Genomic DNA, 17,505 nt, shown 5'->3' on the forward strand with positions numbered 1-17,505 from the left:
ACCTCTCAAAAAATCCACTGCGGCAAGCAAGGAATCCAACAGGAGAGGGAGGGGTGGAGATTTCTCCTGAAACATCCATTCTAGTTCGTTATCGGATTGTTCTCTCGCTGCAATGTTCACGTCTTCCAGAGAATGTGTGCGTCCGTCCGGTCATTAACTTACATAATGAAAGCTGCGAACTGGTCTGGCACCACAGCTTTATTTTCTTACAGTATCATCTTTCTGTATCTGAACACTATTTAACTCAGAGTGGTCCAAGATACAAAGTGTTCTCAGTAAATAAATGAGTCAAAGGCACCAATAAATCAAGCGCACTCTCTGCTCGGCCGCTGATAATAAACCTGATTCAGTAGCAAAGTAAAAACTAACAAACAGCATGTGATAAAGTACTGAGTTTATTATAATAGTCAATGGTTGCCACATTACAAATTTATCAAACGGAGGAATGAAGGATGGGACACAGTCTGTAAAACAACATTAGTACTTACAAATAAAAACAAATCCGTGGTAAAAAGTCAAGCACATAATAGAGGACGCTCTTTTGATTTCCTCTGTGCTTCTCTACAACAAGCCTTGTCTCTTCAGATCCTCATAGGTCTTCTTGTTCACCACATTTCCACTTGAGTCCTCATACTCTTCCTGAAGGCAGAGAATAAAAAGACAAATGAAGGAATATTAAAGGACACCGTCACTGAGAGACATTATTTCTCAATGAGCTGTGTAGATTCCTCACCTCTGTGTCTGGCTGCCATCGCTCTAGTGCCTTCTGGGACTTCAGTTTCGCCCACACTGTTGAAGAAACAAAACATGAAATGCTTATTAAAAGAAACTGCCAAATGACTTCAAACAGACAGATGTTGGTGATTCGGAAATCTTACAAGAGACGGCGTCCTCGATCTGAGTGACGTTGGCAAAGTGAGCGGTGTTGGGGATTCCAAGACAGCGCATACCATGAGCGTGCCTCCATTCCTACAGAACGCAACACAAAAAGTTCCGTTTCACACTCGTCTGACTTCTGATACCACACTGTGATTAGATTCAGTAAACACAACAGTAAGAGCAAAAACACAAAAGGAAACGTAAGACACTCTGTAACATGAAGATAAAACAACATACTGCAAAGTGTCTCTGGAAGGCTTTGGGTCCTCTGTAGGTGTAGTTTCCACAGATCTCACAGTTGTAGTTGATGTTCAGCCCGTGGAGTTTATAGAGCCAGTAAGGAATCGGCTGGAAGGAAGACATTCAAGTTCAAATGACGTTTTGGGAAACACCCAACCAGCATGGGACAGTCAACTCATAATAAACTGATTTCAACATGCACAACAAGAAAGATTATTAATAAAACTAATTCAGCAGAGACAGAAATATCTGGATTTTACTTCCTACTGAGGTCAACTTTAGAGCCCGACATCAATGTTTGTTTGATATGCACCAATGATATAACTTATTTTTCACAATAAACAATGCAAAAACGATGTGCATTTATGTTTATATTACATGTAAAAAGAAGCATACATGTATTTCATTAATTATAATTCTGTGTTCTTCTTATTCATAGCTTATTCAGGTTTATGGTAAAACTCAAATTTCAAGCCTCAATTGTATTTCTCTGTCAAAAGGGATTAAAGAACGACAGGAATCCCCCGAATTACAAACACACACAGTTTTCAAAGTAGTGTTTCAGAAAGCAGCTGTGATTTAAGCCACAGGAGCGTCAATGAAGCAGCGTTTCACTGATGAAAATAATGGAGAAGATTCAGAGGCTCAGTGGGTAAGAAACATTTTTGAGGAGGAGGAATCTCAGAGACATGAAATACAAAGCCAGCAAAGTCACAATCTGCTTTAAAGACTGAGAAATGAACATTTTGGTAAACATCTTTTAAATTTTCAGAAACCCTCAAGTGTAAGGTGGTTGTTTTCAAACAGTTAGGTTTTAGGGTGTCTTTTATTCAGGTCCTTAGAACTTAATAGGTTAAATTAATTTAATCACAGCTTATAAACCGTCTTATTACTTAAAGTTTCATCTGGGAGATCTTGTCACATTTCATGAGAATAAGAGACTAAGAGAAGCAGGAATGTCAGTTCAGCTTCTACAGTCCACCAGCTCCCCTCACGTGGCTTCATGCATGTTTAAAGTCGTGATCAAGGATGTTGGATTAGTGTTGTTTAGTGCAGGAGAACTGAAGCACAATCATAGTCTCACCTTGCCGTCCCAGCCCAGCGGCAGGTTCTTAGGGTTGTAGATGATTTCATTGTCCTCGTCTTCGCTCTCGCTCTCACTGAGCTGCTCTTCCTCCTCCTCCTCGCGCTCCTCGCCGGTCCTGGCCTGCTTCCTCTGCACATTCTCGTGAGTCAGCTGCCTCTGCTCCTGTAACCACACACACACACACGACATGTGCCACGTCTGAGTCCACGCTGACTAAGATTGGCTGTGCAGCACTTTCAAATGAATTCCAGAGCAGAGTTGATCTGAGGATATAGTCACTCACCCCGAGGATCTCCACATATTCATACACTTGAGCCTCCAGGAAGGCGATCTCCTTGTTACGCTCTGTGTCTCTGCAGAAGTGATGGATGTAAATTGTGATGGATTATATAATAAACTGCATCATGAGTCAGTGCCAGCGCTTCACTGAGTCTTTACGCCTACTTACTTTTTGGGCCCTTTGGCTTTGGGATTCTTAGCGAACAGTGAAGGGTCCAGTGATTCCAGGGATTTGCCTTTCGTGCTGAACAGTCTCTGAGCTCTCTCCTCCAGAGTTCTGCACAACACAACACATTCACACATCAAGCAAGTTATACTGTCCTACATGTTCTCTGTACCGCCTCCACCTGCTACCAGTGACCAAGATGAAGTGATAGATGTATTGTCAACATTTATCGTGGGGGTGGTGTGGTTTAAAAGTGTTATAACTACAGTGCTGTGTGTGTTTCTGGGTTTTGTTGCACCAGAGCCAGTGGGCCGTTTGGCAGCTTCCAGGCTGTGTGTTGGTGTCGGCTGGTACCTGGACTATCTTTACTCCTTTTTGGAGGGAGACTGGTTATAGTGCTGGTTTTTAACGCTAAGTATCTCTCTCCATCTCTTTGTCATATTCTGCAGGTATCTCTCCGATACTACTCAACAACAAATATTATTATGCTATCTTTAATATCATCATTACATCTAAACATTTCATGCTCATCATTTTCATTATAACTGCCAGTCAGACAGAGCTTAAAATGATGGTATGGTTACACAGCTGGTCTCACACTGATTTATCGGTGTGCTAAATGTAGCTTCCCCAGTTGCAGATTTAGACAGGTGGTGCTGTTTATAGCTGTAACAGCTACTGGCTGCGATGTTGAAGGCTCAATGATCGTGTAAGAGCTTTACATTTAAAATCAGTTCAGAAACCTTTTATAATAACATTTTCTGAGGCACAATAATAAATAATGACAAAAACCAACTAGCCTAGTTTTCACTTGTGGTGCTGCTTCACAAGAAAGAATCTGAAAACTACTTATGTAATATCCTTCTGTGCAGATCCAAAATTTAGATCGAGGAACTTGTCCTTAAACTGAACACAGAGCATGGTGGACCAAAGCAGAACTCGTCACAGTGGCTACATGTTTTGTTCCTACAGTGAATAATGTCTCCAGAAAAGCTACCATGTAAGAACTGGGGCTACTTGCAAAGTAATTCTACATGGAGTCACAGTGTGCTAGTTTTTAAATAACTGATGCTTTAACGTTACATTATTTCTAAATGTAAACTACGCACTCACCCTCCACACTTCAGTCCCAGCGCCATGAGAGCAGACTTCAATCTGTCCAGACCCAAAGAGGCCAACTCCTGTGGGACAGAATAAGACAAAAAAAAAAACATCAGCAGAGGCATGAGCGACCAAACTTTGTAATAATAATCAGTGATAAATCAGTTTAAGTGTCATTAGTTTCTCTTACCTCCCAAGAAGAAAATGCTGAAAGGTCCAGATGAGCTCCAGCATGTGTCATGGCACTACTTGTCTCTTTCTATAGTCCAGAGAAGCAGATGAAGAAACAAACATCAGGTCACACAAGGTGAATAAATAAAAACCTGAGGCGTCCACACAAAAGTAGCAGCTGACAGTGGAACTCACAGGCCAGCCTGGGAAGGTCCCATTGTCCCACTTCTTCTCAAAGTCCAACAGCACTTTGCCGTACAGCTCATTCTGGTCCAGTAAGGGTTTGACCCTGTCTGTGTAGTCCTGCAGGTATTCGAGCAGCATTTCCAGATACCTGCACGCACACAGCATCACATGTTAGCGTGAAAACAGTTCTCCACATCTACACATTCAGACAAACTATCTATTTACTGCTGTACAACCTGCTGTCTCAACCAGTGAATTTGCATAGATATATGGCTTATAGCTCTACAAAGTGAAGCCAAAACATATGATCACCCCCTGGTGGCAGGACGCAGTACAGGGGGTATAGAGTAAAGAATTGGACATGGAGCAATTAAAAACTCAATGTTTAAATTTAATACTAACCCTTTTTCCCCAAAGTTGGTTTGTGTAATTTTAAGTGTCCATGTTTCCGAGTTTGGTTTCAACTAAAAATGGAAATGTCATGATTGACAGCTGAGACTGATTTGTAATTGGTTGAGTGTATGAATCGACTCCAAGACATCAAATGTGCAACATGGCAGCGCCAGATCAGAGATACCCTGGTTTTATCTTTGTACAACAGGAGGAAATGAAGACGCATAGTCCATCTTTACAGTCTGTGGTCTCAACAGCTGGATATTTGCTGACTTCAAATAGGCTCAAGTTAAACATGTTCAAAAGGATCTAAATGAATGCCTCTCTCTTGTGGTTTTAACCTCTGAAATTTCTGAAAGCTCTGGCTTTACAAGTTTGGTGACTTTTACAAATGCCAAATGACATGGTAATTAATTTTTCCATTGGATGATAATTGAATACATGGTAATGTATGCATTACATGACCAACCTGCTTGCTGGCTTTACTGTTTATTACTAGACAGCGGCAGTCACACTTATATCGGCGCCCATGTTGCTGTTGGATAGCAGGGGTTTTCACACAACTCAGCCACCTGGACCCATGGCACAGCCACCACACCACAGTACACCACTACCCACAATGTAACTACGTGCTCACTTGTTCCATTTGAAGGCAACCAATTTTTCCACTCAGGACTCAGTGGTCACTTCTGGAATAAACATGATGGACCTACTTTTTGTATTCAGCATTTTTTCTGTCTTTGGGGATGTCAAAGAGCTGGTCGAACGCAGACAGGTACGCGATATACTCTGGTTTCTGAACAAACACAAAGGAGAGATATTGGATTTTTTTAAAAATCAAAGAAACGTTAAGTTTGGAGGTGAAGAGTTAAATGATGCAGATTTAAAATATCCCAACCTCAGCTCCCTTCAAGTTGATGTACTTCAAGTAGCAGTCGTGGAGATCGAGGTAACGGCCGTATCCTTCCTCATCAGTGAACTCCACCAGGTCTGTGGAAGAAAAACAATTTCCCTCAGTTGTAATCGTCTGTTACAGAACACCAATATTAACTTATTTACTTTAAACTAGGGCACATCCAAATGATGGTAGGCTACCTACCAGAAGGTAACGTCAGTGTCCATAAAAATCTAGCCAGCAGCACTTGTGTGCTAATTTAAGCATCAGTGCTCTGCCGTGTTGTGTCACACTACAGTATAGCCTAAAGGAATACTAATGATGCATTTCTGTGTCTAACTGCTCCACACCGCGTCTTTCTTAGAAAGAGACTGTTTCAGAGGGACAGAACCAACTACATCAACTTTATTTACAGTGAATCTGTTCTTACTCTGAGCCTCCTCGCTGGGGTTGTCTCTGGCCTTCATCAGCTCTTCAAACTCTACAGACATCGGAATGGAAATCTACAACAAATCCACACAACAACATTGTTAATATTCAGCTTATGAAAATTAACAGAGCACAGCTCACAACTCACAGAGGTGAACTACCTCATTCGGATGCTTTCTGTGAAACTCCTTTATCTGTTTCAGTCTGTTGTAGAACTCTGCAAACTCATTTGGTCCTGAGATGGCACCAAGCTCATCCTTCCTCATTCTGTCCAAAGAAATAAAATGGAACATGAGATTTGAAAAATGATTGTGAAAAGGTTCAGACAACACAACAGATACTGTGTTTAACAATTCAAAGGAACATGATACGAGAGGGAACATTTATACACATGTGAACCAGACCAGGTTAATTATATAAAGAAGACTTACCCATCTTTATCTTCGTAGGAGTCTCTGAGATTTGAGCTCACGTCCATATACCTCTGTCAAAAGATGAACAGACTATCAGCAGCCATAATAAACTAACATAGTGGAATCACACAGGTTTGTTTTTCTGAGTTTCACCCTCCCACATCACTGTTTCATTTAACAAAGGTAAGTGTATTATTTAAACGACTTAACTTTAAACATCAAGCTGCTAATAAGTGCATAGATAGATGCATAGATAAAGGGGTTATCGATCAGATATGGACGTTTCCCTTCAGTTGGAGCTTTTTGGTGGATCACTTGAATGGCGAATAGTCCAGTAGATTCTACAAATACGAACAAAGTTTATAGTGAAGTGCCTTCAAGCATCTTGTGATGGAAGTGCATGGAAGTGATCGCTTTTACGGTGGAGATTCTTGGTGGTCCACTCTTCTTACTAGCTACATTTTCACTTGTAAAGCAGTTTTATACAATAGCATGATACTGGGTTATATTTGAAACATTCGCATTTAAATTGTAACGCAAGAGAAGGCTAAAATAGAATTTCCCCTTGAGGGATTAATAATAAAGTATCCCTTCTTCTTCTACCTCTCTAACTTGTAGCCGGTGCTAGCGTTAGCCGGTCGGTATTTATGCCAAATCAAAACTTGCTTACATCCAACATGGCTCTTGTTCGGTGGTCAGAGTTGATCTGTTCCCGCAGCTGCAACGAAAAGAACACATGTCCACTTTAAAACGTCCATTCAGTTTGCAGACGTCTCTTGTGTTTGCAGCGTTAGGTTAGCAGTCGCGCTAAAGCTAGCATAAACCGCTAATCTTACCGTGGACTTCTTGTGTAACATCTCTTTAGTTTTCGCATCCATTAGCCTCTCCTTCTCCTCGTGGTAGCGACGCTGCTGCTCCAGAATAGTCTCCATCGTCTCAGAGGGTGTCGGACCTTTACTTCAGAGTAAAACAGGCCCACTGACTGACTGCTAGAGAAATGAAAGAAAGTAGCCGCCGCCGTGTGGGCTACGTTTATTTTCAATGGCGCATGATAGGAAGCCAGCGTCCGTCAGCGTACCCGGCGTAGGGAAACATAAACCACGGGAAAAAGAGTTCCGCAGCGTGGTCGGAAAAACAGACCGGGGACAAATAAAGACAACGGAATTTTGAAAATGTCATTTCATTTGTTCACCATTATTTATTCGCTCAAGACAATCACATCATGATGGAAGTCGAGGAATGTAACTTTGTTGTTTATAATTAGTACATTCTAATATTGATGTGTTTACTGATCATTAACAAGCCCCAGTGCTTTGAATTGATTGGATAATGGGGTCAACATCTGGGCCCGTGCCCTCCACAGCTGTGTGTGACCGGAGCTGAGGCATGATCAGCTGCAGCTCTGTTAACTGAACAGCATTAAAAATGCAGGAGGCTGCCTCTGGAATCTTAATGCACACTTCCAGGATGCGGCGGGTTGACAGGCAGCATGATCTCCCTCTCATTTCCACTTCCTTTGTAGTCTACGATCATCAAAGCCTGCCGTAACGCTCTGCGCGCACTCGCCTGGGAGCGCGCACGGAGGAGGTCTGCCTGGTCAAGTTTCTGTAAAAAAGAGAAAACCGGAAGTTGAATTTCTCCACCTAAGAATAAAATACGTTGTTCGCTTGGTTTGGTTTTAAAAGATCCCAAAGTGGGGTTGTGTGATGATTTGCTGTATTGTGGGCAAAAATGGAGAGGAGGATGTTGGCTTCACACATCACTCTCCCCTCGATTGCAAGTTATTTTTGATTTCATGATAATCAAATAGACTAAGCGTTTCATAGCTGAATCCAAATTTTGTGCTTTAGCTCTTTTTTCTACAAGAAAAAGACTGAGCTAAAACGATAGGAGAGTAGTGTAAATTGACTGAAATGTTATATTTAAGATGTCGAAGTAGTTAATAGTTGTTGCTCTATTTAGATTTGGAAAAAGCCACTATATTAATCATTATTTCAAGTTTGCATATGTTATGATTTTTGGGAATCTGGTTCCCCAAAGAAAAAACAAGTGTGTTGAAGGAGATGAAGTAAAATTTGTGATCATGTTACAACCGGACCACAATGTAACAACATAAGCTTTTAAGAAAACTACATTCGAAAGAGATAGACTTTGCATGTCATGATATTAAAATGAGTAGATAACAGATGCATGGACATGCCTGTGCTTTTTTCATCACGCAAATAGCTGTGCAAATATGTTTATTATAAAAATATGCCAGTTGCAGAGCTAGGATTTTTCAAAATCTGGGAAAATAAAGGGGCCACAATTTACATTTGTCCAGCATCCATGCACACTTTCTGATTCAGTAAGGTGCACAATAGTAGCCCAAAGATAATAATTTCCTACAGCCATTACCCCAGTCAAACTGAACCGCTGGTCCCCTGATATCCTGTAAACTTGTGTGAAATGTTCGAAAAGAATGGATTCAATGTTCCACTGTGTATAGGAAATGTCAAAATTACAAAGATACTGGAAAATGGTTTTTAATACTATAAATTAGACTGTTGGACTGAAGGTGCCTTACCAATCAAAACTGTGTGTACTTTGTAAATATCCACAGAACGTCTTTCAATAAATTGATCTACCTTTAATAATCTATGGGCGAAGGAGACAGCATCTTGCAAATAAATTGGAGAGACTGACTTACATTATGAGAATGAAGGCAGGAGAATTCAAAGAACTGTGGAAACCTTTAGTGGACTTTTGGACATCCACATAAATAATCACTATCGCCTTTTTTAGACATGAACTCATGAGGATACGGGTTCAGGTGAGGGGTGGAGCAGCAGGCAGAGGCAGGATGTTGGCTTACGTATAAATTCTGCTGTAGCTATCATATGTGTTTTTTTTTACAGCACATAGATAACGGCATCATAAACTCTCTTGAGATCTTTGTTGGTATCTTCAACGTGTAAGACACCGCTTTTATTATGTTTCTGTGGCTTGTCTGAAACTTCATCAACACTCCCACTTGCTATGTCTGAAGAAGGAGTCACCATTTTCTTCAATTGTATTGGATGTGGCTGCAGTGCCGTTTACCCCTGAAACTCCAAAAGTGGTTTGTGGGCTCAAACACTTCACCCACCCCTCCATCGGCATAGTGGTAAGTAGATAATGAATTCATTTTATTTTGGGGTGAACTATCTCTTTAAAACGCTCCTGTTTGTGCTCCAAAAATAAACACTCGGGCTTTTATTTTACCAGCTACCACCGGAAACGGCGCCTGTAGCCTCGTGTAGCCTGACGGCCGCGGCTCGGCGCACATTCTCCGGCAGCAGCAGCAGTCAGTGAAGGCAGCGGACACGGGGAGCAGCGGACGGCCAGTGCAGCGGATTACCGAACAAACTGTGGACATTTAACACATCTCGTCTCTCCTGCCGCTGTGCGCCCTGCCCGCTTACAGAGGTGAGCCGCCCGCCGTCTTCTGCTCCACATGAGCGCAAGTCTGCCAACGGAATAAAGGTGTATTACGTTATCTTTGTGGAGGGAGGGGGCGGCGGTGGTTGGTTGGGAAGACAGAGAGAAAGGGGGAGTGGGGGGGAGAGAGGAAGGGGGGGGGGTATTCTGTCTTTTGTGCCGGAGCAGATTTTGCGGTGGTCACCGAGAGCTCCGCTTGTGCTCTCAGACTGGGTGTCGGATCGTTCTCACAAAGACGTACCCTGTTAACTGTTACTGATAAGACTGCGAGAAGAACATGGGACCGGGGGCTCCTCGACAGCTTACCCGCCCCCCCCCACCCTCACCACCTCGACGCGTGCCTTTTTCTGCTCCAGATCGACTCCAAACAGCGCGCCTTCCCGAACTCCTTCCAAATATCAGTCATTTTAGACGCTTCCTCGTGTAAAACACGTTTTTACGCACTTAACAGCAATAAGATCACAGGCTTTTAAAGTCATTAGGTGCCAACGTTAAATTCGGTGAACACCCACTGCACCAAACTGCACTCGAATTCAGGCGAATTTAAACTTCTCGGTCAGAGCTGCCAGGTATACTCTAAACATGGTATAAACCATACCCACTTAAATATGTGAGTTTGACTTACAGGGCGAAATGAAAAAGTTTAAATGTATTTATTTACCTATTTAGCAAAAAAATACTGAAAGTGAAATAAAAAGTGTTTGTCTTGCAAGGCAGCATTTTGCTAATTGCCTAGAGATAAGGGAATTTGTCATGATATGGACTATGGCTGCTCTCTCCCTCTGTGGGGTGTGATATTCTATCAGGTCTGCTCACTAACACAAAGAATCCTTTCCTAAGGTTGGCAGTTGTGATTGAGGTGTTTCTTTTAACAGTTTCAAACCTAAAGGGGCAATAAAACACACATTTGCCCCATCTCTGTAGGCAAGAACCCAGGGTGACACAGTATACTGCTGTGTACACCTGACAACTGGAGACGCATCGTTTCCCACACAGAAATAATAATAGTTTTATTGTCTGTGATTATTGACCACACAAAGCCCTTTACAGTACAAGTCACATTCACCAATATTACAAACATATATGCATTTTTCTATAACACATAATTTACGCACAGCTGACACCGCTATCAGGGGCAATTCAGGATTCAATGTCTTGCCCAAGGACTCTTCAGCATGTGGAATGGAGCTGGGGATCGAGCCACCATCCCTCTGCTTAGTAGACAATCCGCTTCCAACAAAGTCACAGCCGCCCAGCGCACCATGAGAGGGACACCATTCCCCAGAGCACGTGGGAGTCCTAACCTTTGGAATAATGCCCCACGTGTGCTATCCTAACACCCCAACCCATTATCCCCCATATCAACTCACCACCAAATGCAGATAATTGCATCAGATTGTGCACGCAGTGCTGTTAGTCAAATGTCAGAGGCAGAGTGAGCTTGCCAGAGCCGCTGTCATGTTTATCGAACAGTCTGTCCTCGCTTCTGCCCAATTTCATATTCATCTCCGCCCTCACATTTGCTCATCTGTCATACATTTTTCATACGGCCAGACCTGGCATTGTAAATAAAGGCCTTCACCTTGAGGTTGGCGTGCACACGCACACGCACAGAGAGAGAGAGAGCGAGACAGATGATGACCTTCTTTGTGTCTTACATCATTGAGACATATGACCAACAGATGCTCAACTCAGCTGATTCTGAGGATCTGTGGTCTGTGTTTTACATATTAAACTGTACCTCTGTAGGTATCCCTGTGGAGCTGCCACTTATGACGGCTTTCATCATTGATTCAGTCGTTTTTTGCATGTATGAGTGATTCATCGTGTGGTGCATAAAATATATAACTGTAAAATGCCCCTAACAGGTTCCCAGAGCCCCTGGTGATTTTCATTCTATTAACAATATGTCTCGTTTGGTTTGACCGACCCAAAAAGTAATAGATATTCAGCTTGATCTCTTAAGAAGCCAGAAAATGTTGGATTTTGACAGGCTGGGACCAGGGAATATCTGCTATTAATTTCCTGATGATGGATTAATAGACACAATGACACATCCCAGATCCTCAGGTTAGAAAAGCCCCTTTTTTTCAGGCAAATATTCTCTGTTCTTTTGTGAAAAGGTGTTCTATTTTTGAATAGATGTGTGTCTTTCCGTGTGAGTTTTTAGCTCAGGGAAATTGCTTTAAGTATCTTATATCTAATAGACATTGGTGTTTATAAATCAGAGCATGATTCTCTTTGTCAACAAAATAAACTGCAGTATAATTCTTAATTTAATAATCATTAGCCCTAAGTATATTGAATACATGTTCTTCCTCCTTATGAAAAACTCTACACATCTGATTTGCTGCACTATTGTAAAAAAACATGGAAAAAGCAATACAGAGATTATTAATGGCTAATGAAAATAATTGTGTCAGCAGTAAGTTAAAATCATGTCAGGACATTAACATCATCCCTGTTGATTACAGTGGATTCTGTAAGAATAGCAGGTGTGAGAATTGACACATCCTGATGATGGACTCATCCCTCTGATGAGACGCTCAGACCCTCTCTGGTTGTGTGTCTTTTCTTTACACCGCATGTGCTTTACGCCGCCTGTGTGTTTGCAGTGTCAGCATGTCCAGTGAGGTGCAGCCGAGGCCGGACGACAGCCCCAACACCAGTGGGGGAAGCTCGGACGCTGAGCAGAGGGAAGCGGCTCCTCCGGAACAGTCGGGCCCCGAGCAGCGGGACCAGACCCAGCCCAAAAAGAAGGAGGCCAAAATCTCCAGCAAGACCGCTGCCAAGCTCTCCACCAGCGCCAAGAGGTATAGTCCCTGCTCTGATCGTCTTATAGTCTGTGCTCTCTGCTGCCTGCTCTGCCCCAATCGCTTTGTTCCACTGCTCACTTGCGACTTGCTTGTTCTGTCCTTCCTCGCTGCTGTGTTGAGTTTTGACTTTGAAAGCAATCATCCGTCAGTGGGAACAGTGAGCATTTAACTTGTGATTCTCTGTGCTTGTACAGAAAAAGAATCAAAATGACTCTGTAGTTTTTCATCATTTAAGTTATTTATGAAGCAAAAATACAGAATATTCACTCTACCTAAATTACTCATGGCAGATTTGCCAGGGATGAACAACATTTCTCAGTTTGTGCGCTTTCCCTTTGTACATAAACAGTGTGTAACATGCACAGTGTACACCCTCCGATGTAATGAAGGTGCATCTTACTATCTTGATAATGTGCCTTTAAAAAAAACTGTGAAATAGTGCACCATTGACAACAGAGCAAGATTTTAGTGGTCAGTTGTGCTTGTAAGATGGAGGTCATTGACATGATTTGTATGGTGTGTTATCCAACCACCAGATGTGTCTGTAGCTCTTCCAACCAGCCACGCTTGAAGGCCTTCACAGAGATGGGGGCAAGGTATCATTTCTCATTATAACTGTGCACAGTTTCAGTGTCTCTCCTGGAACAGTTCTATAATGAATGGAAAAAGAGAGCGTGAGAGAGAAGTTCAAAACCTCCTTTCTCATCTCTGCACTGCTGGCCAATGACGGAATGAAATATTTCACTATCTTGGTTTTCAAAAGTTAGGGGAAATGGTGGGTCTCAGCTCCTAATGTAATGTTGGAAATGTGTCTGGGTGGGGAGTTCCAAAGCTATTTGACAATCAGACATGCAGTTGTAACCAGTTTATCCTGGCACACCAGCAGTTACTTGAACTATACTTGTGCCAAAGATCAGTTCTGTCAGGACAATTTGGCTCTGGTCACACTTGATCCTGAGATCCGATCCTATATGCAAATAATCCCCTACATTATTTGTGTTGACAAAGATCAAATTAGGTTTTTATCCAGTCTGACTGTCGTTTCTAATGCAAATGACACAATCATTTGCGCTTTTTGCACCATTTGTGTCATTCGTGTCGCCCAGGGAGAGAGGTGAAAAATTTGAATCTACGACTTTGTGTTTAACCGCTTGGAAAATTTGCATTTGGTGTGGTCACAGCGTAAAGGCCAGACTATGTTGAAATAGACAAATTGTCCAATGTGTCATCTGACTCCGTTTGAAACCAAAGGGTTTGTAACTGTTCCACACAGCCACAATCAGGAAAAGAAAAGTGCTTGTTTGTATGATGTGTTATCTGGCCAGAAGTCTGTTATAGAAATTGTTCAGATGTGCAACCTTCAGAAATCCTTTTCTAGCAGGCCTTCTTAGTGCTGCACTGGTTTATAAATATTATAAGTAGTCGGAAATGGTTTATATATTGAATGAGACAGGTCACTTAAGGGTAGTCATAGTGAAGGGATTTTCCCTGCTGTGATTTAAGTTGGCTCATAAGCAGAGTGTACACTATTAGCTGCATTTCTTCATTTCTTCAGACTTTAATGCTGTATAAATAAGCTTTACTGTTACAACAAAGGTATTTTCATTAATCAGAGCACAATTAAAGTTGGCTTTACTGTAAATAGTACAGGAGTAAGCACACGCGACACTGATTTATTGACTTTCACCAGCCTCTGAAAGGACCATAATAGCAGACAAAGGCTCACTTTAACAGAAAAACATTGCGCTGCAGAAGTGTCTACATAAATCTGTTACAGAAATTTGAATCAAAGCATGAGATGAGTTCTCTCCCAGTTTCCAGGCTGCAGCAACCTGAGGGTGTTAACATTCTGTGCCCAGGCATTGAAGTGGTAAAACAAGAAAGAGCTATCGTCATGAAAAAAAGAAACTTGAAACCATCAGTTGAGGTGGCTGCTTGCCATCCCCTGTGGCTGGCACGTCAATAGCAATGTATTGCAATATTGCCGTTATTACGACAGCTAGAAGTCAGACCTTCCCTGTTTGCAACACCTTTGTGAAAGGAGTTAATGTTGAACACGGATCCCCCCACCCCTCACCCCCCTCAATTCTTATATTGGATCATTTCAGCGGGAGGAGTTCAAGACCCTGTTCTACCACATGACAAGCATTAATTGAGGCATAAAGACTTTATGGGTTATGTAAAAAACAAATGCCCTTCTTTCCCCACCATAATGGGAATATTTGTACAGTTTATTTTTATGGTGTAAAACTAAATCCCAACTGTCTGCCTACATTTATATACTTAAGTTCTGCAATGACTATTTTTATGTCACAAACTCACTGGCTCCTATAGGACCACTTTAGAGAAAGCCTCTGTGTTTGCTCTTGTAAACATTCGGCTCCCGGTATTTCTCCTCTGGCACAAAGGATATGATGCCTGCCCTTAAACCTCCAGCCACATCTGACAGCGACGACTTCTTATCACCAGAGATGGCTACAATATAAAAGAATAAGGAGCTCCAGGGTTGCCATTTTATAGGAGGGTTGACAGACATAGTTGTTATTTAGCTGCTCTCTGTTCTAGTTCATGTTTTATATCACTCGCTGCTACACACAAGCCAAAGCTTGTGCTATCCATTCTAAAAGATATGCTCAGATGATATTGACTTATTTTTTGAGGCATGCAGAATGTAATAGTTTAGTGCATGCAGCGTCTCGAGGGATTATCAAATGCAATGAGCTGTGGAACATCAGAAAATGTAAGTGTTTGGTTAAAGAGTCCGTGCAGGAGCACGATGAAGCCACAGTATAAGCAGGGCTTTTCCTGTTGGATTCCCAAGGCCTCATTCATTGCAGAACTCTCACTAACAGGTCTCTGGCTTCAGCTGTCAAAATGTGCCACCTCAGGAAGTATTGCAGATAAAATTACACAGCAAGCATTCATGCTGAGAATGACTCCATAACTGTGGAGATTGTATTACAGGCTCTTTGCAAATATATGTCTTTTTTCCCTCCTCTTCCCCGAGTGAGTCGTGTGCAGTCACAGCAACACAGAGGAGAGTTAAAAGGAAAATCCATGGACACTCATGAAGTGTGGTAATTGACTATTTGCACATTCATGTCTTTAGCTGATTTTCTATTGTTACAGTTTTCTTTTTACATTTCCCTGAAGCAGTTTAGTGCCTGTTATAAACCTGCCGGTTTGCTCGGCCTGTGGTGATGCTGGTTACAGCTTTTTTTTATGTGAAGCTGTAACAGTGACCTGCAGTAGTAAAGCCACAGCCATAAAGACGTGCTGCTGGACTCAGTCCACAGAAACCTTGTTTAGTCTGTTTGGTCAAAGTATGGTGAAGCTCCACTCGCTCTACACAGAACCCAGAACTGGGGAAATAGGTGTGATTGCCTTTGTCGTGAATGCCCTCCCATTGTTGTCAACATGCTTCTGTTGTGATCAGCAACATCACTTATGTTAATAAGTTCAACCACCACTGCTACAGAGCACTGGTCATCAGTTTATTCAAATTGTATTAATATTGACAGTATTGCATGTACAAATTAATCACACCAAGCTCCACACTGGACTTAATAAAACAAGTGTGAAGCCAATCTATTCTAGAGATATCTTTTACATACACTTACGAACACACTGAGCTATCTGGAATTTAGAGAGATTAGATGGGTACAGACAAACCTCTCTCACATTTTGTTCACAAGATAACATATATATTAAACACACTATGTAGGCATATATTATATACCTAGTGAGAAAACCATGAAGCAGGTGTTATACTCTGCTGCTTGGGTGGTTGAATAATTTTTAATTTACAGATTATAACTGCTGATGTGTTATTATTCACAGTCAGAACTGCTGGTAGGATATCTGAATACCCTTGGAAACCTTTACTCTCGACACAGTTGCAGTGTTAGACAAGGGGAAATTGTGTCCATCCATTTTTCTAGTGTCTCAGGAACAGATCTGATACCCATAACTACTCCAGGTTATGATTTTCCAGCTCTGCAGAGATGAGAAAGCATGGGGTTACTGTTATAATGATCTCTGTCTCATCTAACCAATTATTATAATTTATGTGCTTTGTCCCTAAACGAGAAACATAAAACATAATGGTTGGCTTGCTTATTTGCAGTAGTAGTAGTAGTGGAATTCATTGTATACGTATACGCATATTTAAGGGCCTGGTTTTTGGTGTTTGCAAGTTGGTGCAGATCCAAATAAATCTTGATCTAGGGGATTTAAATGTGGTTTCATGGGGGGGATTCTTGGGCCTTGGTGGAGGGTTAAGCTTTACTGAGTGACCTCCTGGTTCAAGATGAAGTGGTGTTGGTATCCATCCTCTGCCAATCTGTACAAGGACGGTTCCATCCGCATGCTTGTGGTTCGCAGGGAAACAGACGATAATTAAGATGTTATAGTACCTGCATCTCAAAATGAGAAACCAAAAATCTGAAGCAAATTTTTCTGTAATATGGAGTGAGTTTGTTCTTCTAATGTTAATGCTATAACTGTGTTTGCATTGCTTTGATACTTAAACTCTTCTTGCAGACACACTTAGTGTATTTTTTTTTCCTCCAGTGTGATTAGCATTTCAACAAATTAAGAGTTTAGTGTAATGTCAGTAAGCATCACATAACTATCCCACAACCGTTCATTGCCACGTCGATGCAGAAATAATATATCATGTCATTTCTTCTCTCTCTCTCGCAATAGCAAATCATTTTTTATGAGCCAGCTAACAAACAGTTGAGTTAACAGACTGCAGGATCAATAAGAGTAGTCAATTATTTCCTCTTTTTCCTTCTTTGTTATTATTGCATCCTTGAGCATTTTTACTTATAGAAGGGAACTGTGAAAATAAGACACAAAGGAATAGAAGAGGGGGGTAAATGGAAAAATATAGAAAATCTCTCAAGGTCTTTCTCAGCACAGAATATGCCGTGTTTGATCTTGTGTCCTTGCGAACATGGCAAGTTGGATTCTGGAGTCCAGACTTG

At 41.7% G+C, this 17,505-nt stretch overlaps 2 protein-coding genes across 2 annotated transcripts in view; one reads left to right on the forward strand and one right to left on the reverse strand.

Moving 5' to 3' along the window:
• Positions 1-377: 377 nt before the first annotated feature.
• sf3a3 (splicing factor 3a, subunit 3) lies at positions 378-7,321 on the reverse strand. Its single transcript, XM_020090316.2, has 17 exons — positions 7,076-7,321; positions 6,910-6,957; positions 6,258-6,310; positions 5,988-6,093; positions 5,828-5,900; positions 5,401-5,492; positions 5,216-5,298; positions 4,119-4,257; positions 3,943-4,011; positions 3,765-3,832; positions 2,655-2,762; positions 2,490-2,559; positions 2,204-2,368; positions 1,117-1,227; positions 879-969; positions 734-789; positions 378-639 (listed from the first exon to the last, which is right to left on the reverse strand). Exons 1-17 carry the CDS (start codon positions 7,169-7,171, stop codon positions 562-564), a joined length of 1,506 nt encoding a protein of 501 aa, XP_019945875.1. The 5' UTR covers positions 7,172-7,321; the 3' UTR covers positions 378-561.
• A 1,960-nt stretch (positions 7,322-9,281) lies between these two features.
• The window catches only part of LOC109631885 (ubiquitin-conjugating enzyme E2 E2), a 56,824-nt gene continuing 48,600 nt past the window's right edge, over positions 9,282-17,505 (forward strand). The window contains exons 1-3 of the mRNA XM_020090919.2: positions 9,282-9,384; positions 9,486-9,686; positions 12,314-12,511. Coding sequence (XP_019946478.1) covers positions 12,321-12,511 — 191 coding nt within the window. The 5' untranslated portion in view covers positions 9,282-9,384; positions 9,486-9,686; positions 12,314-12,320. The remainder of the gene's footprint in view (positions 9,385-9,485; positions 9,687-12,313; positions 12,512-17,505) is intronic.

The sequence above is a fragment of the Paralichthys olivaceus genome, chromosome 20 (assembly GCF_024713975.1).
Source record: "Paralichthys olivaceus isolate ysfri-2021 chromosome 20, ASM2471397v2, whole genome shotgun sequence".
In the NCBI taxonomy this organism is placed as follows: Eukaryota; Metazoa; Chordata; class Actinopteri; order Pleuronectiformes; family Paralichthyidae; genus Paralichthys; species Paralichthys olivaceus.